Raw genomic sequence first — 23614 nt, 5'->3', positions numbered from 1 at the left:
AGATAGCAGCTAATTAGAACAGGTGTAAATACCACCCACATAGCTATACATTTAGTGGTATGTCTAGCCAGTGGTTCTCAAAAGTATGGTCCCTGACCAACAGTACTGTACCACCTGGAAATTTTTTGGAAATGCAAATTCTTAGACCCTACCCCATCCCCACTGAATCAAAAACTGGGAGTGGGTCTTGTCAATCCATTTTAACAAGCCCTCCAGCTAATTCTGATACGCTCTAAAGTTTGAGACCACTGCACCTAGATATAATTCTTATGTTGAGAATTTTGGTGTAACCTAACTCTTTTGGGCTTAACTCTTGTAGCCTATCACAGGTATATCTAGATTTTGTGTGCTGAGAAAAGTCCTAAAACTTTTAATATCAATTGGTCAAAATTAGCAAATATGACTATAGAGAGTGCTTCTGCAATAGTGTTAAACTGTTGGACTTTGGAAACGTAAATTTGAAGGAGAAACACTTTCCAGGGACCTTAACTTAAAGCTGTTGTATCACTTCTCAGGATTCACTTTGTGCTAGAAAGTTCAAAATGAATTAACATTGTGGTTTGCACCAAACACAGTTGATGCTTTGCTTGGTGAATTATTAGGTGCATATTATGGAAATCTGCCCTATTAAATGGAGGTTGATTGGCTTAGTTGAGGCACACTATTCAAGATACTAAAAAAAAATGACCTGTTTGGCATCTAAAAGGGCATTCAGTGCACCTGCAAAGATTGAAATAAAATATTTGATTTGTTTTGTTGACTTAACAACTCATCTAGACACTCCGAATAAAAACAGGGCTGTTTAGAAGTACGTTCACAAATGTATGGTTGTATTTGCTTGTTCCTAGCAAAATTATGCCTTTGAGAAACTCATTTGGCAACAGAGAAACTGGCTGACTTTTCTTTGCTGAAATTGGCTTTCAAGAAATGAAAGTGTTGGCCTCATTTACATTCCCACAACTGTGGAGTTGTCTGTTGAAGTCCTGAAATGGTTCTCTGACATATTTTATGAAAATGAACTAATATTGTTCAGTTAGACTTTCTCAGTGTTCATAGTGTCAAAGAAAAGCTACAGTGAAGATACTGAATTACTATGCTATGGTACTGAAAATGAAGCATGATGTCATTGAAATACCAGAATTCTACAAATATTTTGGGAGTAGTTGCCCTAAATATATATATATATATATATATATATATATATATATATATATATATTTAAACTATGCCAAACGTCTGTGTTTGGAAATCCCTACATTTCTAAACATCTGTTTTACATTATAAAATAGGATCAAATTAATCACTCCTAGTAAAAGGATTCAAGGCTAAATTCTGTACTGCATATTGTAACACAAAAATATAAGACCTAACTAACATTGACCTCTTGGTACATAAAGGCATCATCAGGCCTCTAGTTTCCAAGTCAAAGGTGACTAAATTATTAAAAAAATTATCAACATTTTCTATTTTTCACTTGTGTTTTTAATTTAAAATCTAAACTCCAGTATCTTGCATGTATATATTAATACCTATAGCATAGTTTAGTAAAGAAAATTACATTTCTGGAAGTTAAATATTCTTAACTCAGCCCTCTTTATTCATTCATGTTAGTTGCCCACCCCTGTAAGCATTTGCAGCCCTGGTTCAAGGACTTTTGGAAATTTCTTGCTATCATTTCCTTCTCTGAAGTTCCTATCCTTTCTCAAGTAACCCAGAACTCCATTGGATTCTTGTTCTTCTCTTACTCCTAAGAATATTTTTCAATCTTTAGTATTTGCTTTGGGCAGAACAAGTATCTATTCTGGTATCTACTTGTCTCATATGATTTATGAGGACCTCCAGACAATAGTACATACCATAGACTTCTGTAGAACAGACTATGATTTATTTCATAGCTATTTCAGAACCTATGTGCCAGGTATTTTATATAAGTAATTTCTAAGTCTTACAACTGGGTAGGAATTGGCTAATTAGCTTCATCCATTTTACAGATGAAGAAGCTAGGTGACTTGCCTGTGATTTGTCCCAACAACTTCAATTTGATGCCAAAGCTCCTGTGTATACACTGATTACAAAAGTTAGTCTCAAAGTATGGTCTCCAGCCAATGGATGAACTGCAACAGATTTTTAAAAAATATTTTTCCTTTGGTTCTTTTTTCTTATTTTAGCATATTATGGGGGTACAAGTGTTAAGGTTACGTATATTGCCCATGCCCCCCTACCCCCTCGAGTGAGAACCTCAAGTGTGACCATCCCCCAAACGTTGCACATTTCATTGTGTTTGTATATATCCATCCCCTCCTCCCCCCTCCCACCTGCCCGACACCCGATAAATGTTATTCCTATATGTCCACTTAAGTGTTGATCAGTTAATACCAATTTGTTGGTGAGTACATGTGGTGCTTGTTTTTCCATTCTTGAGATACTTCACTTAGTAGAATGGGTTCCAGCTCTATCCAGGAAAATCCAAGAGGTGCTATATCACCATTATTTCTTAAAGCTGAATAGTACTCCATGGTATACATATACCACATTTTATTAATCCACTCGTGAATTGATGGGCACTTGAAGTGTTTCCACAACTTTGCAATTGTGAATTGTGCTGCTATAAACATTCGAGTGCAGGTGTCTTTTTCATAAAGTGACTTTTGATCTTTTGGGTAGATGCCCAGTAGTGGAATTGCTGGATCAAATGGCAGATCTACTTGTATCGCTTTAAGGTATCTCCATATTGTTTTCCACAGAGGTTGAACTAGTTTGCAGTCCCACCAGCAGTGTAGGAGTGTTCCTATCTCTCCACATCCACGCCAACATTTATTGTTTGGGGACTTTTTGATAAAGGCCATTCTCACTGGAGTTAAGTGATATCTCATTGTGGTTTTGATTTGCATTTCCCTGATGATTAGAAATATTGAGCATTTTTTCATATGTTTGTTGGCCATTATTCTGTCTTCTTTTGAGAAGTTTCTGTTCATGTACTTTGCCCATTTTTTGATAGGGTTGTTTGATTTTTTCCTTGCTGATTTTCCTGAGTTCTAAATAGATTCTAATTATCAGCCTTTTATGAGATGTGTAGCTTGCAAAAATTTTCTCCCATTCTGTGGGTTGTCTGTTTGCTTCTTTGGCTGTGCAGAAGCTTTTTAATTCTATCAGGTCCCATTTATTTATTTTTGTTGATGCTGTGATTGCCTTTGGGGTCTTCTTCATAAATTCTTTGCCTAGGCCAATGTCTAGAAGAGTATTTCCAACATTTTCCTCTAGAATTCCAATAGTTTCACACCGAAGGTTCAAGTCTGTTACCCAGCATGAGTTGATTTTTGTGAGAGGTGAAAGGTTTGGGTCTTCTTTCAGTCTTCTACATGTGGCTGTCCAGTTTTCCCAGCACCATTTATTGAATAAGGATTCTTTTCCCCAGTGTATGTTTTTGTCTGCTTTGTCGAATATTAGTTGGCTATATGAGGATGGTTTTATATCTGGGTTCTCAGTTCTGTTCCACTGAAATCAGAGGCATTCATATATGCCAACAACAGTAAAAGTGAGAACCAAATCAAAGACTCAATTCCCTTCAAAATAGCAACAAAGAGGCCGGGCGTGGTGGCTCATGCCTGTAATCCTAGCTCTCTGGGAGGCCGAGGCGGGCGGATTGCTCGAGGTCAGGAGTTCAAAACCAGCCTGAGCAAGAGTGAGACCCCGTCTCTACTATAAATAGAAAGAAATTAATTGGCCAACTGATATGTATATAAAAAAAAAAATTAGCCGGGCATGGTGGCACATGCCTGTAGTCCCAGCTACTCGGGAGGCTGAGGCAGAAGGATCGCTCAAGCCCAGGAGTTTGAGGTTGCTGTGAGCTAGCCTGACGCCACGGCACTCACTCTAGCCTGGACAACAAAGTGAGACTCTGTCTCAAAAAAAAAAAAAAATAGCAACAAAGAAAATAAAGTACCTAGAAATATATTTGTCTAAGGAGGTAAAAGACCTTTACAGGGAGAACTATGAAACACTGAAAAAGGAAATAGCAGAAAATGTAAACAGGTGGAAGAATACAGCATGCTCATGGGTCAGCAGAATCAACATTGTTAAAATATCTATACTACCCAAAGTGACCTACAGAGTCAATGCAATCCCTATCAAAATGCCACCATCATTTTTCACAGATATAGAAAAAATAATTTTATGCTTCATATGGAACCAGAGAAGACCCCGTATAGCAAAATCAATCCTAGGCAATAAAAACAAAATAGGAGGTATCAATTTACCAGACTTCAAACTATACAAGGCTATAGTAATTAAAACAGCTTGGGAATAGCACTAAAACAGGGACATTTCCTTTGGTACTTAAATGTGACAGAAAGATTCACCTATAGAAATGGGCTGGCTCCAGCCCAAGAGTAATTAAGGGTACTAAAATTGAGTACTCACAAATTAAAATTAGCACCTTAATAGTGTATGCTGAACATTGGATCAGTATTCTACTACCTCCAGCTTGATTGCCATATCTCATGGCAAAGGCTCTACCATTGTATGTGCACATAGATAATTGCAATTGCTATAGTTGGAAGGGAAGGCCACTTTATCAATGTTGTCCTGAGTTGGCTGTGGTTTCTGATTCTGCTATTTTTTTTATACACTATTCTTTAGCTTTGTGATTATCTCTTAATGGTCATTTGTTGAACTCCACAGTGTGCAAATGATGCATATTTGCATCAACAGCAGTTGCAGTCTATAATTATTCAGTAGTTAGACTTCAAGGTACATAGGCCACCCCCTCCTCAAATATTCTTATAAGATGATGCTTCTCTGTTATCTCTGATTTCTTTTTGCCTTGTCATTGAGAATAGGTGGAAAGGGTAGACCACAGTACCCTGGCTGAGTCAGCCACTAGTTTGGTGTATGTAACATGATAGGAGTGAGGCTGGTATCCCAGTGGAATATAGGCCATGCTGGAGGAAGTCAAGTATTCCAGATGTCAGAAAGCTGTATTGCCTCTGGTTTGAAGTTTTATTTATTTATTTTTAATTTCTAAAGAGAATCATTTATGATGAAGTTAATTTAAATAACAAGCATTTTATTATGCTGTATCTGTGGTCCAGGTAGGGTGCTAGAGACACAGATGGCTGTAACATAATTCTGCCACTAATGGGCTCACAATCTACTTATTCTTTATGTCCCTGTGTTTATTGTCTTATTTATGAATTGATCTGAGATTAGTTATGTCCACTTTCCCAGTAGCCTTTATTTGAGAATATATTTGGTGGAAAAAGAACATTATTTTGAAGTCAGACCTAAGTGAGTTCTAATCCAAGTTCTGCCACATCGTTAGCTGTAATTTGGGGCAAGTTATTTAAGTTTTCCAAGGTTTAGTTTTCTCTGTTTAAAAAAAGGAAGGGGAAAGGGGTTAATGATACAATACCCATTTCATAGGGATAGAAGTTTAAATGAGATGTTTAGCCCAGTGTTTGTTTTGAAATATTGGTCACTACAATGTCAGCTCCATAAGGGCAGGAATTTTGTCTCTTGTTCACTGCTATAGGTCCACACCTAGGTCAGTGTCTGGCATATATCAGTGCCTGACTCAGAAAAATATTCATTGAAAGTTGAAATGATTCATTGCCTGCCTACTCTGTGCCAGTGTTCTATGTATTAGAGGTACAGTAGCAAACAAAACAGATAAAAAAATAATCCCAGCCTTCCTGAAGCTCATGTTCTAGTAATTAATATTCCTAGTTGTTTTTAATAGCAATATTTTGCTATTAAATATTTCTATTAAATATTGAATATTTTGTTATGAAATATTAAATATTTTATGTTGCTATTATATATTTCTGTAAGAGCCAAAATATATATAAAATGGGGATTGTGAGCTCAGGTTGAAGAGAAAGTAGGAACACTGATACACTCTGGTTATTTGGTCTAATCTCTACCTACCCAAATCCTGGTTTGGGGAAGCACAGTTTGCAAGCCACTGCTTTAGACAACTTAAGGTTGGAAATGAGACATTAACCTTTTCTCAGCTGTTTTCCCCTGAGTTTTATAAATAGGTGTTGCTTCCTCTAAAAGCATTACCCCCAATCACTGGCTAGGTGCCTTCCCTCTGTGTTCCCACGGCACCCTGTGCTCCTAACCTCTCACATGTATTGTAAATGTCTTGCTCTGTGCTGTCTCCATCCTGACACATAGTAGGCCGTCAATCCATATTCACTGAACTGAAGAGTGAACCAGCAATTAAAACTGTAGACAGTTGTTCAGAATCTCAATTCTCACTTTCTTTAAAATTCAAGTGTGCTGCTTTTCTGATTAGTTATTTGGGTATATTATGGTTTGATCTCTCCTAAATCATTTTACCCTCTTTGAAAATTACAGGTTTAATAATTAAACCAGACCAGTTTTGGCCAGGCACTGGAAGTCCTTGTGCTTGTAGATGGTAGCAGTCATCATAAATGTGTAAATGGAGCCAGAGGGCTCACTGTTCTGAGTGTCATTGTGGCTGGAAGGCTATTTCTCTTGCCCCTGGTCAGGATTGAATGGCCATCAGTCACTCTAGGCTGTATTTTGCTACTAGTAAATTGCCATGCTATATGATCTAACTAGAGAGCTGTTACTTAAACTTAGCTCATCATGAGAATCATTTAGAGTTCTTGTTAAAAATAGATTCCCAGGGGAGGGGGAAGGAGGGAGAGGGGTAAAAACCTACCTAACAGGTACAGTGAACACTATTCAGGTGACAGGCACAACTGTAGTCCTGACTCAAGCATTACAAAAGCTATCCATGTAACAAAAACATTTGTACCCCCTTAATATTTTTTTTTATTTTTTTTTATTGTGGCATATTATGGGGGTACAGATTTTAAGGTTTCAATAAATGCCCATTTCCCCCCCTCCCCCCAAAAGTCTGAGTCTCCATCATGACCATCCCCCAGATGGTGCACATCTCACTCATTATGTATGTATATACCCGCCCCCTCCCGCCTCCCACCTGCCCAATACCCTATTACTGTAGCACCTATGTGTCCACTTAGGTGCTACTCAGTTAATACCAGTTTGCTGGAGAATATATCTGGTGCTTGTTTATCCATTCTTGGGATACTTCACTTAGTAGTATGGGTTCCAGCTCTAACCAGGAAAATATAAGATGTGCTATATCACCATTGTTTCTTAGAGCTGAATAGTATTCCATGGTATACATATACCACATTTTATTAATCCATTCTTGGATTGATGGGCACTTGGGCTGTTTCCACAGCCTTGCAATTATGAATTGTGCTGCTATAAACATTCGAGTGCAGGTGTCTTTTTTGTAGAGTGTCACGGGATCATTTGGGTAGATGCCCAGCAATGGGATTGCTGGATCAAATGGTAGATTCACTTGTATCACTTTAAGGTATCTCCATATTGCTTTCCACAGAGGTTGAACTAGATTGCAGTCCCACCAGCAGTGTAGGAGTGTTCCTCTCTCTCCCCAACCACGCCAGCATTTATTGTTTGGAGATTTTTTGATAAAGGCCATTCTCACTGGGGTTAAGTGATATCTCATTGTGGTTTGGATTTGCATTTCCCTGATGATTAGAGATGTTGAGCATTTCTTCATATGTTTGTTGGCCATGCTTCTGTCTTCTTTAGAAAAGTTTCTGTTCAAGTCCTTTGCCCACTTTTTAATGGGGTTATTTGATTTTTTCTTCCTAATTTTCATGAGTTCTAAGTATATTCTAGTTATCAGTCCCTTATCAGATGCATAGGATGCAAAAATTTTCTCCCATTCTGTAGGTTGTCTGTTTACTTTCATGACTATTTCTTTGGCTGTGCAGAAGCTTTGTAGTTTGATCATGTCCCATTTATTTATTTTTGTTGCTGCTGTGATTGCCTTTGGGGACTTCTTCATAAACTCTTTGCCCAGGCCAATGTCTAGGAGAGTGTTTCCAACTTTTTCCTCTAGAGTTCTAATAGTTTCATACCTTAGGTTTAAGTCTGTTATCCAGCGTGAGTTGGTTTTTGTGAGAGGTGAAAGGTTTGGGTCCTGTTTTAGCCTTCTACAGGTGGCTATCCAGTTTTCTCAGCACCATTTATTGAAGAGGGATTCTTTTCCCCATCGTATGTTTTTGTCTGCTTTGTCAAAGATTAGATGGCTATATGAGGATGGTTTTATATCAGGATTCTCACATATGTTCCACTGGTCAATATTCCTGTTATTGTGCCAATACCATATTGTTTTAATTACTACAGCTTTGTAGTATAGTTTGATATCTGGCATATTAATGCCTCCCATTTTGTTTTTGTTGCCTAGAATTGCTCTTGATATTCGGGGTCTTCTTTGGTTCCATACGAAGCGTAAAATTATTTTTTCTATATCTGTGAAGAATGCTGATGGGATTTTAATAGGTATTGCATTGAATCTGTAGATCAGTTTGGGTAGTATAGACATTTTGATGATATTGAGTCTGCCGATCCACGAGCATGGTATGGATTTCCATCTGTTTACATCCTCTGCTATTTCCTTCCTCAGTGTTTCATAGTTCTCCCTGTAGAGGTCTTTTATGTCCTTGGTTAAGTAAATTCCTAGGTACTTTAATTTCTTTGTTGCTATTGTGAAGGGAATTGAGTCTTTGATTTGGTTCTCAATTAGATTGTTGTTGGCGTATATGAATGCCTCTGATTTCTGTGTATTAATTTTGTATCCTGAGACTTTACTAAATTCATTGATCAGTTCCAGGAGTTTCTTGGTTGAATCCTTGGGGTTTTCTAGATAAAATATCATATCATCAGCAAACAGTGAAAGTTTGATCTCTTCTGCCTCTATTTGGATACCTTTGATTCCATTTTCCTGTCTCATTGCTGTAGCCAACACTTCCAGCACTATGTTGAACAGAAGTGGAGATAGTGGGCAGCCTTGTCTGGTTCCAGTTCTAATTGGGAATGATTTCAATTTTTCCCCATTCAGTGTGATGTTGGCTATGGGTCTGTCATATATGGCTTGTATCATTTTTAGGTATGTCCCTTCTATGCCTATTTTCTTAAGTGTTCGTATCATAAAAGGGTGTTGAATTTTGTCAAAAGCTTTTTCTGCATCTATTGAAAGAATCATGTGGTCTTTGTTTTTGCTTCTGTTTATGTGCTGAATTGCATTTATAGATTTACGTATGTTGAACCATCCCTGCATCCCTGGGATGAAGCCCACTTGGTCGTGGTGGATTATTTTTTTGATAAGTGTCTGAATTCGGTTAGCTAAGATTTTGTTGAAAATTTTTGCATCTATATTCATTAGGGATATTGGTCTGTAGTTTTCTTTTTTTGTTGCATCCTTTCCTGGTTTGGGTATCAGGGTAATATTCGCTTCATAAAAGGTGTCGGGGAGGTTTCCGTTCTTCTCGATGTTGTGGAATAGTTTCTGCAAGATAGGTACTAGTTCTTCTTTGTAAGTGTGGTAAAATTCGGGTGTGAAGCCATCTGGACCGGGACTTTTCTTTTTAGGGAGATTTTTAATTGCTGTTTCAATTTCAGGTGTTGAGATTGGTCTGTTCAGGGAATCTATTTCTTCCTGGTTGAGCCTAGGGAGGCTGTGTGTTTCTAGAAATTTGTCCATTTCCTCCACATTTTCCAGTTTGTGTGCATAAAGATTTTTGTAGTATTCATAAATTGTATCTTGTATCTCTTTGGGATCAGTTGTGATATCTCCTTTTTTATTCCTGATGGAGCTTATTAGAGATTTCTCTTTTCTGCTTTTCGTTAGCTTAGCCAATGGTGTGTCAATTTTGTTTATTTTTTCAAAGAACCAACTTTTTGTTTTATTAATCTCCTGAATAGCTTCCCTGTTTTCAATTTCGTTTAGTTCTGATTTGATCTTGTTGATTTCACTTCTTCTGCTGGGTTTGGGGTTGGTCTGTTCTTCTTTTTCCAGCTCTTTGAGTCGTTTCATTAGATTGTCTATTTGTGATCTTCTTGTCTTTTGGTTATAGGCATTTATGGAGATAAACTTTCCTCTCAGAACTGCTTTAGCTGTGTCCCAGAGGAGTTGATAACTTGTCTCTCCATTGTCGTTTTCTTCATAGAACTTTTTTATTTCCGTGTTGATTTCTTCATTTACGATGTAATCATTTAGTAGGAGGTTGTTTAATTTCCACGTTTTTGTGTAGAAATGTGTGTTTCTGTTAGGGTTGATTTCTAGTTTTATTCCACTGTGATCTGAGAAGGTACATGGTATGATTTCTATTTTTTTAAATTTCTTGAGATTTTCTTTGTGTCCTAGGATATGGTCAATCTTAGAGAATGTCCCGTGAGCTGATGAGAAGAACATATATTCAGTGGATTTTGGGTAGAATGTTCTGTAGATGTCTGTCAGACCCAATTGTTCTAGAGTTTTGTTTAAGTCCATTATTTCTTTATTAATTTTCTGTTTGGAGGATCTGTCTCGTGCCGTCAGTGGGGTGTTGAAATCTCCAGCGATTATGGAGTTGCTATTAATCCATTTGCTTAGCTCCAGTAAGGTTTGCTTTATGAATCTGGGTGCACCTAAGTTGGGTGCATATATATTTAAAATTGTTATCTCTTCTTGTTGGACTGTGCCCTTCACCAATATATAATGACCCTCTTGGTCTTTTACTACTTTTGTTGGTTTAAAAATTAAATCGTCTGAAATTAGAACTGCCACACCAGCCTTCTTTTGGCTTCTTTTTGCTTGGAATATTGATCTCCACCCTTTTATTTTTAGTCTATATGCATCCTTGCAGGTTAGATGTGTTTCCTGAAGACAGCATATACTTGGCCTGTATTTTCTTATCCATTCAGCCAGCCTATGTCTCTTGAGTGGAGAGTTTAAGCCATTCACATTTATTGAGAGAACTGATAGGTAAGGTAGATTACTGATCATTCTGTTGGGTTGGATGTTGTTGCTATGATTTCTGTCTTGAGCCATTGTAATATCTGGCCTTTAATATCTTTGGGTTTTGGTTGTTTTTATATTCGTGGGTTATTATTATGATGTTCCGTGCATAGCGCTGTTTTAAGTACTTCTTGTAGGGCTGGTCTTGTCTTGGTGAATTCTCTGAGCCTTTGCTTGTCTGAGAATGTTCTTATTTCTCCTTCATATACGAAGCTTAGTTTTGCAGGGAATAATATTCTAGGCTGGGCATTGTTTTGTTTCAAAAGAGTGAGAATGGGGCCCCAGTCTCTCCTTGCTTGTAAAGTCTCATTAGAGAAGTCTGATGTTATTCGAATTGGCTTTCCCTTGTATGTTACTTGCTTCTTTTGTCTTACAGGTCTTAGAAGGGCCTCTTTAGTTGATACTTTGGTCAGTCTGATGACTGCATGTCGTGACGTCTTCCTGTTTGCGTTGAATCTCCCAGGGGTCCTCTGAGCTTCTTGAACTTGTATATCAAGATTTTGAGCAAGGCCTGGGAAATTTTCCTCTATTATATCTTCAAACAGCTTGTCCAACCCTTGAGTGTTGTCTTCTTCCCCTTCTTGTAACCCTATGACCCTCACATTAGGTTTCTTCACATAATCCCACAGCTCTTGTAGGCTTTGCTCTTTTCTCTTGTTTCTCTGCTCTATTTCTGTGACTGATTTATTTAATTGGAGGGTGTTATCTTCAATCTCTGGGATTCTTTCTTCTGTTTCATCTACCCTGTTCTTGAGACTTTCCACTGTATTTTGTAGTTCCTTGAATTGATTCTTCATTTTCAGGAGTTCGGTTACACTTTTCTTCAATGTGTCTATTTCTTTTCCCATATCCTGGAGACTTTTTGTGGTTTCTTTGTGTTGGTTATTGAGTTGTTGTTGCAGCTGGGTGAGTGTTCTTATGATCCACATACGAAATTCCTCTTCTGTCATATTGGTTGCCTGATTTTGGTCGGTGTCCGTTTCTAGGGGGCTGGTGCTCCTCTTTGGGGGTGTGTTTTCCGTTTGGTTCTTCATATTTCCTGAGTTCTTTTGCTGATTTCTTCCCATGTCGATCAGTTGTTGTTTCTTTCCTTTAGATTATTGTTTGGGTATTCACACACCTTGTTTAGATTCTGAGGTGTTACGTGGTGTCTGTGGGTGAGATTGGACCACTCCCTGTATATTGAGTCAGTGGGTGCCGTGGAAAGGCTGTGCAAGATGCCGTCCCTGTCAGTAGGTGGCGTTTGCTTGGAGGAACAGGCTATACTGTTGATTTTGTGTCCTGTTATCTGCTCTTATTCTGGGTGGAGCTGGGTTGGGTAAGCCTGCCCTCAGGCCGTTAGCAGGGGTCAAAGTTCTGTTCTCTGCTTCCAGGGAAAGCTGTCAGGGCGGGGCTGGAATGGTCCCACTCAGCCAGAAAGTCTGTGTGTGGGGGTGGGGCTCTGTGAGACCTGCAGTTTAGAGCGGGCCTCGCTTCTTTCCACCCTCCCCAACTCCGCAGCTACTCCTGGGCCTCTGCCAGCAGGCTAGACCAGAAGCCACCAGGCCTCCCCGGACTGTGATGCCGGCGGGGAGGTTCCCTGCACAGGAACACCACCTGGGTTGGGCGCACGGCCTCCTCCTGGGAGGAGGGTTGCCCTCTAGGACGCCGATCCGCCCCTGGAGGGACACATACCTCAGTAGGCTGTTCACGTATAACCCTTCTGTGCCCCGGGCAATGCTAGCCCTCGGTGCAGGGGATCTGGTCTGCAGGTCCGACCTCTGGGTCCCAGAGTTCAAACTGTATTCCCACCAGGGAGAGCATTTCCGGTCCTAATTCACCCACAGGGAGCCCAAGCTGGGTCTATGTCTCTCAGCCTCTGAGTCGGCACCGTTTTCCTGGGAACACGGTGCCACCAGCACCTGGGAGGGCGGGCGGGGTCCCAAACAGGAAGGTCCCATTCCCTGGAGGTGCCTCAGGCTGGTGGCTGTATTGTCTCTCTGGGCAGCCGCGGGTAGGGTCCGCGGAGGGGAGGAGGAGGCAGTATGGCGCCTGCCGCGCGGCTCGGGTCTGTGCACACGGAGGTGCCCGGAGGAAGTTGGGAACCTGGTGCCACGTCTGCTACAGGCTCACCGTTGGCAGGCGCTGGCGGTCTCTGGGCTGGTGTCCGCAGGTCTCTCCACCCGCTGGGGAGCCCACCAGCAGTCCCGAATGCAGAGGAGGGGAAACAGCAAATCCACGTACCCTTGCCGCTGGTGTCCGGGCTGCTCCGGTGGTCTCAGCCTCCAGTTCTCCTCCGCAGCCTCCTCCCTTGGAGTCTCCCGGAGTCTCAGGTACCCCTCCTTACGGCCCTTGTCCGCTGTATGCTCGTCTTCTTGCTTTTTTCCTCTAATTTCTGCTAGAATCTGTCTTTTCTGCAGAGACACTCTGTCTGGCGGTGTTATTCGTCCGCCATCTTGCTCCGCCCCCCCCCTTAATATTTTGAAATAAAAAAAATAGATTCCCAGCCTGACCCTAGACATACTGAATCAGACTTTTCAGGGTAGGAGCCTTGAACAGCAGTTACCTCTAGGAAATGGAGGTAAAAGGACTTACTTTTCACTGTACACTCTCCTATGTTTGATTTTTTTTTTTTTGCACCGTGTACTGCTTTTAGTCAGCTGTATTTTATCTTTTGAATAAGTATTGCAATTTATGGTACAAAAGGATATACGCTAAAAAAAAAACAAAAAAAAATGTCATTCTACTCCTGTCCCCAACCACTAAGTTCTCCTCCCCTGAGGCAACCACCAATATTATCAATTTTTTATGTATTCTTCCAGAGATATTATGCATATAAAAGCAAATACTTGTAATTATACATATAAATAATATTATATGTGTGCACATTACACATACATACATATTTTACACAAAAAATGCCTTTTAAAAAACAGCATACTGTACATAATATTCTACCCCTTGCTTTTATCATATAATATATTTTTATAATTTTCCTACATGTATACATAGAGTTTTGTGGTTATTTTTATGGTTTCACACTATTCCATCGTATGCATATAATTTAGTTCCTTATAGATAGGCAATTAATTAGTTCTGGTCTTCACCTATTACAAATAATGCTGCAGTGAATATTTTGTACATTTGCAAAGCAGTTACTCACACTTAAGCATTTGCATTGTTGTTCTGAGTGCTTTACATATCTAAAAGATAAATCACTGGAAGCAGAATTGCTGGGTTAAAGGGTATGTGCATTTGTAATTTTGAAAGATCTTGCTAAATTGCTCTCCCTAGGAGTTGTGCCATTTACACCCCTACCAGTAATGTTTGCAAGTGCTTGTTTCTCTCACCAGTACTTTATTTGCTCATAGGTGAAATACCATGTTTCAGTATTCTTTTAAATTTCACTTCTCTTATCATGAGTGAGTTTGTGATCATCTTTTTATATACTTAAGATCTATTTGTGTTTACTTTTTTTGTGAAATGTTCTCTTGGATTGTTAGGGGTTTTTTCCCCCCTTCTCTATTAAGGAAATTAGCCCTCAGTGGTATGAGTTGCAAAATTTTTCCAGTTTATCATTCGTCTTTTGAGTTTACTTATATCGACTTTTCCCAATATTTTTTCTTTTTCTTTTTCTTTTTTTTAATTTATAATTTATTTCTTCTCTTTTTTATTAGGGCCTAGTTTCTTGTGTCATAGATGGCACCAATATTTTTTCTTATTCATCAGCCGAACATATATGCATTCATACTACGGAAATGTTTGATTTTTATGTAGTAACAGTATTGATTGTTTTCTTTTGTGTTACTGGATTTTCTCATAAACTTTCCGCACTCTGAGATTATATGAAATTTCCCTCATTGGTGTCTTCTATTATTTTTAGGGATATACTGGTTAACGTGTGAGGTATGGTTCCATTTTTTTTCCTTCTCAAATTACTCCCAACACCATTTGTTAAATAATCTATATTGCTTTTCTAACGTATAAAATGAGGTAAGTTTTTTTTTCCAAAAAATAAATAGCATTTAAACAAAGGGAAGGGGAACTGCTATAAATTAAGATACTTAGGAGCTGTTAGGTGGAAATCCTAGTAGGTGTTCACAGCACAGGTGGAGAAAGATTTCTCACACAGAGATTAGGATATATAAAAGTAAAAATGTTTATTTTATCCTCTTAAAGGAGAGAAAGAGAGTGGGAGAGTGAAAGAAGGGGGAGAAAGAGCAGGGAGACGGCTTGACATCCCAAAGAAAGAGAAGGAGGTGTCAGCAGTGAGGGTAAATGGCTTGCTGATTTTATGGGGACAAAGAAAGAAAAAGTGATTGTTGTCAGTTGAAACAGAAGCAGCTGTGGAATAATTAGCAGGCTGCTGCAAGACATCAGGTTGTCTGTCTGTCTTCTGTTTTTCTGTTCCTGGAAACTTGGTCATCTCTGAAATGTAGTCAGGCTTATCACAGGGGATGTGATTTTGCCCCTGAGATGTGGTTTTGGGCAGGAACAGGCCTGGCAGATGTTTGCTCCCCTGCTGTCCATTCTGGGGCTTCTTAAGGAACACCTTGAGGGTATAAAACAAATTCTAAATGCTGTGAGCTGATGAATGTAAAGAGAAAGATTTACATTTCCTTTTTGTCTTTTAGCTCCTTTCAGATGTTTGTGAAAACAAGAGTCCCTGCAGTTTGCCTGCCACCTAGGAAGAGAAAGCCAGGAGAGAGCTCTAGACTGATTTTTAGCTAGATGTTAGGAAATTGCAGGATTAGATATTTTCCTGTTATTTTAGCAAGGCTGCCCCTTTCAGGAGCCCTATCAACCAAATATAGCATGTGGATTCTATTTGGGTCCTAATTTGAACAAGCCAACTATCAAAAGACATTTTAGGAGCAATCATGGAAAATAGAATAGGGATGGGATATTATGATATTAAGAAATTATTGTTAATTTTGCTGGGTGTAATAATAGTATTGTGGTTATATTATTCTTTAAATCCTTATCTAAGAGAGTTAAACAATGAAGTATTTTATGGGTGAAGTGATTTAGTGTCTGAAATTTGTTTCAAAATGTGCCAGAATGGCTAATAGTATATGAAAAGATATTCAATATCACTAATCATCGGAGAAATGAAAATGAAAACCACAGCAAGATATCATCTCACACCCACTAGGATGGCTACTATAAAAAACAAACAAACAAACACATAAAGTAAGTGTTGAGAAGGATGTGGAGAAATTGGAACCCTTATGCATTATTGGTGGGATTGTAAAATGCTACAACCTCTGTGCAAAACAGCATGGATGTTCCTCAAAAAATAAAAATAGTAGTAGCAATTCCACTTCTGGATATATATCTAAAGGAATTGAAAGCAAGATCTTGAAGAGATATTTGCATATGTATGTTCATAGCAGCACTGTTCATAATAGCCAAGAAAGAATTGGAAGCAATCCTAATGTCTATCACATGATGAATGGACAAAAAAAATGTGGTATATGCATGCAATGTAATATTATTCAGCCTTAAAAAGGAAAGAAATCCTGTGACATGCTACAACATAGATGAACCTCAAGGATGTTATGCTAAGTGAAATAAGTCAGTCACAAATACTCTATGATTCCATTTATATGAGGTATCTAAAGTAGTCAAATTCATAGAAACACAAAGAAGAATGGTGGTTACCAGTTGCTGGAGGAGGGGAAAAGGGGAGTTGTTGTTTAACCGGTATAGAGTTTCACATTTGCAAGATGAAAAAGTTCTGGAGATATGTGGCACAATAATGTGAATATCCTTAACACAACTGAACTGTACACTTAAAAATGGTTAGTATGATAATGAGTGAGATGTGCACCATCTGGGGGATGGTCATGATGGAGACTCAGACTTTTGGGGGGAGGGGGGAAATGGGCATTTATTGAAACCTTAAAATCTGTACCCCCATAATATGCCAAAATAAAAAAATTAAAAAAAAAATGGTTAGTATGCAGCCTGAGCAAGAGTGAGGCCCCATCTCTGCTATAAATAGAAAGAAATTAGCCGGGCACGGTGGTGTGTGCCTGTAGTCAGAGGTAACCAGGAGGCTGAGGCAGGAGGATCCCTTGAGCCCAAAAGTTTGAGGTTGCTGTGAGCTAGGCTGACTCCACAGCACTCTAGCCTGGGTGACAGAGTGAGACTCTGTCTCAAAAAAAAAAAAAAAAAAAAGTTAAGATGATACATTTTATGTGCTTTTTAATCACAGTAAAAAATATATTAAACATGCCATAAAAGGAAGGGGACAAGGTAGATGAAACAAGAATGATTTAGTTTTGATAATAGTTAATACTGGGTAATGCTTTCATGGGGATTCATTATGCTATTGTCTTTACCTTTGTATGTTTACATTTTTCCATAATAAAAAGTTCTTAACCACTTCGGTATGAGCTTCGACTATAGTCGATAGCCACAGATGAACACGCACAGCGACTTTAGCCAACAGCCATGATATGACTTTTCTAATTTTTCATTTATCAAAATAAAATTGTGAACATTTAAAAATAACGTAATGAAAACATATATGTATATGTTACCTATTCTGATTTACATCACAAGTAAAGCTGCCTGTAAAGTAAAACAAGCTTTCAGTGCTTTAAAGCTTTCCTCATCACACAGCAGCAAAACGGATTTGTCGTCAATGCACAGCACAAACTATGGTGCGGACTATGAGTGCCCGCTGTGGGCAAGGGTTCGCGGCCGGTGAGCGCCTACCGAAGTGGTTAAAGTGAGGGTTAGGGAGCTTGGGCTTTGTGAACAGAGCTGGGTTTGAATCCTAGCTTCACTTTCTAAAAATTAAGATATAATTCATATACCATAAATTCACCATTTTAAAGTGTACAATTTAGTGGTGTTTAGTATATTCACAGAGTTGTGCTACTATTGCCTCTAATTCTAGAACATTTTTATAACCTCAAAAGGAAACCTAGTACCTACTAGTAGTGTTCACTTTCTATTGCCCCTTATCCCCAACCCCTGGCAGCAGCCACTAATCTATTTTTCCATCTGTAGGGATTTGCCTATTCTACACATTTTGTGTAAAAGAAATCATATGTGGCTTTTTGTGTCTGGCTTATGTCACTTAGCATAATGTTTTCAGGGTTCATTCACATTGTAGCATGAATCAATACTTCATTCCTTTTTTATGGATTAATGATATTTCTTTGTATGGTTTGCTTATCCATTCATCAGTTGATGGACATTTGGGTTGTTCCTACTTTTTGACTTTATGGATAAGGCAGCTATAAACATTCACGTACAAGTTTTCGTGTGAACATAGTTTTTTAAAATTCTCTTGGGTGTATACCTAGGAGTGGAATTGCTAGATCATATGTTAGCTCTATGTTTAATCATTTGAGGACCTACCAGACTGTTTTCCACAGTGACTGCACCATTTTATATTCCCAGCAGCAATGCATGAGGATTTCAATTTTTCTATTATTTTATTTTATCTATTTATTTTTGAGAGAGAGTCTCACTCTGTTGCCCCGGCTAGAGTACCCAGGCGTCAGCCTAGCTCACAGCAACCTCAAACTCCTGGGCTCAAGCCATCCTGCCTCAGCTTCCCAGGTAGCTGGGACTACAGGCACATGCCACCGTGCCCAGCTAATTTTTTCTATTTTTAGTTGTCCAGCTAATTTCTTTCTATTTTAAGTAGAGACAAGATCTCACTGTTTGTTGCTCAGGCTGGTCTTGAACTCCTGAGCTCAAATGATCCACCCGCCTTGGCCTCCCAGAGTGCTAGGATTACAGGTGTGAGCCACCGTACCTGGCCTCCATTTTTTAAATTATGGTCATCCTAGTGAGAGTGAATTGGTTTCTCATTGTGGTTTTGACTGGTATTTCTGTAATAACTAATGATGAGCATCTTTTCATGTGTTTATTGGCTATCTTACCTTTTTAGCTGTGTGACTTTGGTCAAGTTCTCTAACCTCTGAGCCTCACTGATTGCTCATCTATAAAATGGAGATAATCCCCATGATGTTATTGCAAGGTTAATGGACATAACGGGGGGTTGGAACAGTGCCTGGTACATAGTAAGTACTTAATTGATACTTTGCTACTTGAGCTGTAGATGGCCTGCAATCCAGATAGACTTTTCCCAGTGACTTCAGTGTATCTGCTGTAGAAGTCAAATGCTGAGATGACAGTACCCTCTCATTTGCCAGGGCTGCTTTTCTTTTTCCCAACCTCAGTAGGAGGTTTCTTTACTTTCTTTACTATTCTGTACCTGTCAACTCCTGCTCTCCGTCCTTCCTAGTTGGAAGGATGTAGGACTGTGGAGGATGCACACAAGAGTAAAATAGAACCTATGATCTTAAAACTTGATGATGGTATTGCCAAATTAGATCTGTGACTATGTCATCTGTCTCAGTGCTATAAGAGTGAAGAGGAGGGAAATTATCAAATGATTTGTCTAAGAGGTGGCAGGCCTATGGAAACTGCTTGGAACATTGGGAAAGAGACACAATAAAGCATTCTAGGCAGGGAGACCAAGTGAGCAAAGACAGGAAACAGGAGTAATTTTGGAAATAGGTAGTTAGGAAATTGGCCTGGTAGGAGTAGGATGTTGGGGAATTGTGAGAGAGATTTGTGAAATTCTTACTCTATTATTTTCCATTACCTACTCCAAAAGATATAGTGAAAGAAGTCCTATACCTGGAATCATGAGACTTGTTTTAATCTTGGTTCTGCTGCAAATTAGCTAGATAATCATGTTAACTCATTCATCTTTTCTAGGCCTCAGTTGCCTAAGCAATAAAATGAATAATTGAATTAGTTCAATGGATCTTAATTGGAGGTATTCATGAGAACCTACTGAAAACTATTTTGAAATATAGCCATCTCCTCCCTCTCCTCCCCCTCCTCCTCCCCCTCCTCCTCCCTCTCCTCCCCCTCCTCCCCCTCCTCCTCTGTTGTTATCCACTCTGCAATATTAAAAAATATAGCTATTTGGATCATAGTCAGGAAATTGTTTCAGCAGATCTGAAGTGAGGACGTTTTTATAGTTTCAAAAAGCTCTCCAGGTGATCATGATTTACATTCCTCATATTTTAAGAGCCACCAGATTAGTTAAAAATCAGTAGTCCTTGGCTTTCTGGAGTTGACATCACTTTAATCAGCTTCAGACCCAGCTAAAGATTATGTGTTGTAGCAGAAAGATCATAGACGTTGGTGTCAGTCTGACCCAGGTTGCTATTTTCCAGCTCTATAGCTCTGAACATGGCACTTCACTTCTCTGAGCCTCAATTTCCTCATCTGTAAAATAGGGCTTATAATGTCTATATGGTCAGATTGTTATGATGAGGTAGAACATATCACACTTAGCAACTATGCCTGGTACAAGGTACATGGATGCTCAACCAGTGACTTGTATGAGAGATAGGCCAGAAGAAACTACCTTCAGGGGACAGCATAAAACTATACTCCTACCCTGACACAGCTGGAGTTAATCATATCTCTAGGTGTAAATATGTTGCAATACTTTTTTGTTCCTTTGGCTGGATGTCAAACAAGTACAAACCTTGTTTCACTGTCTGCTTACCAATGTCACTCCCCTTGTCTGTGACATGACTATCAACTGTGACTAGAGTCTTATTCCATAGTGTGGCAAAAGTTTAATGCATTGAAATTCCTGTTAGACTACAGAAAACTACCATTCCTTTATAACTTAAATGAAAAATAGGTTATGAATTGAACAAAACTATCAAGGTCCATGGGCTCTAAGAGTCAAAATCTGGGCTTTGCTTCTTCTAGCCAAATGACCTTTGGGATAATAATGTAAAATGGGGATAATAATAATAGTTATGGCCTCATAAGGTTGTTGTGAGTATTAAATGAATTAATGCGTGTTAAGTACTTGGAGCATTGCTTAGCGCACATTACATATTCATTATCTGTTTGCCATTATTATTAATATTACTATGTACCAGGTCTTATGAGGGAGCCAGGAATACAGAAGTAAACTCTCTGTAGTCAAGGAACTTAGTCTGATTGAGCCAGTATACAGATGATTTCTGTATGCTTCAAGTGTAGCAATAGAGGCATATGTAGGAAGAGTACTTAACAGTCTGCCTCTGTTACATAAAAAATAGTGCTCTCTAGGAAGAAGCCTGGTACAATAGAAGTATGCATTCTGGAGTCGGATTAGCCTGGGTTTGAATCCTGTATACCACTCACTCATTATGTCTGCAGCATTGAGGGCAGCCAATCTCTTGAAGCCTTAGTTTCCCATTTCTAAAATAGGGTGAAGTTTGTGACCCCTGTCTGTTGGAAGAGCCCTAATTTGGGTGCCCTGAGATCTAAGATGCTCCTAAGAAAAAAAAGCAAGGTCTTTTAAGAAAAAGAGTTAGATGAACTTAGATTTCTGTATTTATTTCCACATCTAAGTTTTTCATCTGTATGTACCTTGCCATGGTTGTTCTGACAATGAAATAATGTATGTAAAATACATTCAGCACATAGTAGATGCCAAGCAATAAATAATAGCTTTACTATCTTTCTAACAAAAGTCTCTTCAGTTCTTGTTTAGAAGTAAAAACTTGAGCAATATATACTGTGTTAATTTTAGTATTCTAATTTCAATGGCCTAAGGCCAAGTGAAAGGAGTCAAAAAAGGACGTTTGAATGAATACATGTATAATGCTGTCTGCACTATGTTTACAAGAATAGTCAGGGTGTAGCGTAGGAGAGGGTTTTTGTTTTGTTTAGTTTTTTTAAGAGTATTCTATTCAGCCACATGTAATCCTAAATTTCATCAAATTTTAACAGTTATTAACCTTCCTGACTTCTAACAAAATACAAATCAGCTTCTGTGGCATGACATGTTCTTTTCTTCCCTCCTAGGTCTTTCAGAGCCTTGAAGACCACCATTTGGAAGTGGTGGCTTTTTTCAGGGAAAATGGCTTCCATGGCCTTCTTGCTCATGACTCCGAGTATGCTCTGTACAATATTCCCTTTTACTATAGTTCCCATGCTCTGAAGCTGAGCTGGAATGGGAAGAACCTCACTACCAACCAGTTCCTGATGCAGGAGGTGGCCAAGCAACTGGGCCTGAAGCGAATGAGTTTTCCCATATTTGCTGCACTGCTAGGTAGGTAGACCAAAGGAAGAGACTCCAGTGATTGGTAGTTTCCTCTTCCAATATTAAGAGCTGAAAACTAGATGATTTAACCTGTCATCATTGGATTTATATTTTTAAAGTCCTCATGCCAAACACTGTGCTGGGGAAAACCCAGCAGACTTTTGGGCTACTTAGTAGACTACACTAAAACTCAGCATGTTTGTCTTATGGATATTCCAGAACATTATTTTGATTCTTGTAAAACTTTTTCTTTTGTTACATTTCATAAGCATTTTATGCTGAGTACTATCTGAAGCCAAATGTTTTACTAGCCCTAGACAACTTTGGTGTCCCACTCATAACATCAGCATTTCTTCCCCAATGTCTACATTTAGATCAGGAACACAAATTGTTGATTATGTTTTTCTCTTTCTTTCTTTTCTGCTAATATCTTATGAAAATTTCCAAACATATAGCAAAATTGAAAGAATTTTACAATGAAAACCCCATATCCACCACTTGTATTCTGCCATTAACATTTTACTATACTTGCTTTATCATATATCCCTTCTTCTATCCATCCATCAATCTATCTTTTTAAGATGTATTTCAAAGTAAATTACAGAGAGTTATGTTTTGAATTGGTTTTCCAAGTACTAACAGCATGAAGGTAAATATCCTGTCTCATGTGTGACCTCTGCTCTATAATCCCAAAGAACATGAGTTTGGATAATGTAATAAACTCAGCACAAATTTTGGAATTAGGCCTTGGGCAACTCATGGAAGTCACACCTCCCTGTTTTCAGTTTCCTCCTCTGTGAAATGGGAATAATAATACCTCATGGTGTTATTGGTAAGGTTAAATGAAATGAGATATACCAAATGCTCAGCACTTATTAGGCAGTTAGTAATTGGTGGCTGCTATTCTAAAAGGCATCATGACTAGGTGATAGGTAACAGCATGGACTTTGGAGTCAGACAGTCCTAGCTTCTTATCCTGGTGTGTGTACTTATTGGCCGGACCACATTGGGCCAAGTCATCAAACTTGTCCAAATCTCAGTTTCCTTATCTGTAAAATGGGGATAAAAATACCACCATGCATGGTCATTTTAAAGATGATACGTATAATGCATACAATACATGATAGATAATCAACACACAGCTACTGTAATTATTACATTAAAAATATAGACCTATATGAATTATTTGATCATTTTCTCTCTTAGGACCTCTTTCATGGCCTGGAGATTCTAAGAACTTTTGTATAGTCAATAAATGACAAATGTACTTTATAGGTAACCACATTCTCCCAGATGAGGACCTGGCTGCTTTTCACTGGAGCCTCTTGGGACCAGAACATCCTCTTGCATCACTTAAGGTAATGTTCCTCATTTCCTGCTTGTATGGATTAAGATACATCTGGTTTTGATAGTAGTTTTAATGGAATAATTATCTTCTTAAAATTAAAATATTTCACATATAGATAAAAAATTAGTTATCAATACGCTTAAAAAATTAGTTATCAATACGCTTAATATCAATACGCTTAATATCTCAAGAATTCATACAAATCTAGAAGAAAAATGCTAATTCCCTAATAAGGAAATAATGAACAAAGGACAGAAGCAGAAAATTCACAAAAGAGGAAATACAGTGACTAAATGATCAACCTCACTAGTGATCAGACATG

The 23614-nt window shown here is 38.6% G+C and overlaps 1 protein-coding gene across 1 annotated transcript in view; it reads left to right on the top strand.

The window, feature by feature from the left end:
- FAM120C (family with sequence similarity 120 member C) overlaps positions 1 to 23614 on the top strand; it is a 118399-nt gene that overhangs the window by 12804 nt on the left and 81981 nt on the right. The window contains exons 2-3 of the mRNA XM_020284870.2: positions 21707 to 21953; positions 23220 to 23302. Coding sequence (XP_020140459.2) covers positions 21707 to 21953; positions 23220 to 23302 — 330 coding nt within the window. The remainder of the gene's footprint in view (positions 1 to 21706; positions 21954 to 23219; positions 23303 to 23614) is intronic.

This window comes from Microcebus murinus, chromosome X, assembly GCF_040939455.1.
Source record: "Microcebus murinus isolate Inina chromosome X, M.murinus_Inina_mat1.0, whole genome shotgun sequence".
Taxonomy (NCBI): Eukaryota; Metazoa; Chordata; class Mammalia; order Primates; family Cheirogaleidae; genus Microcebus; species Microcebus murinus.
The sequence above is the reverse complement of the archived record's forward strand: the minus strand, read 5'-3'. Positions and strand labels throughout refer to the sequence as shown.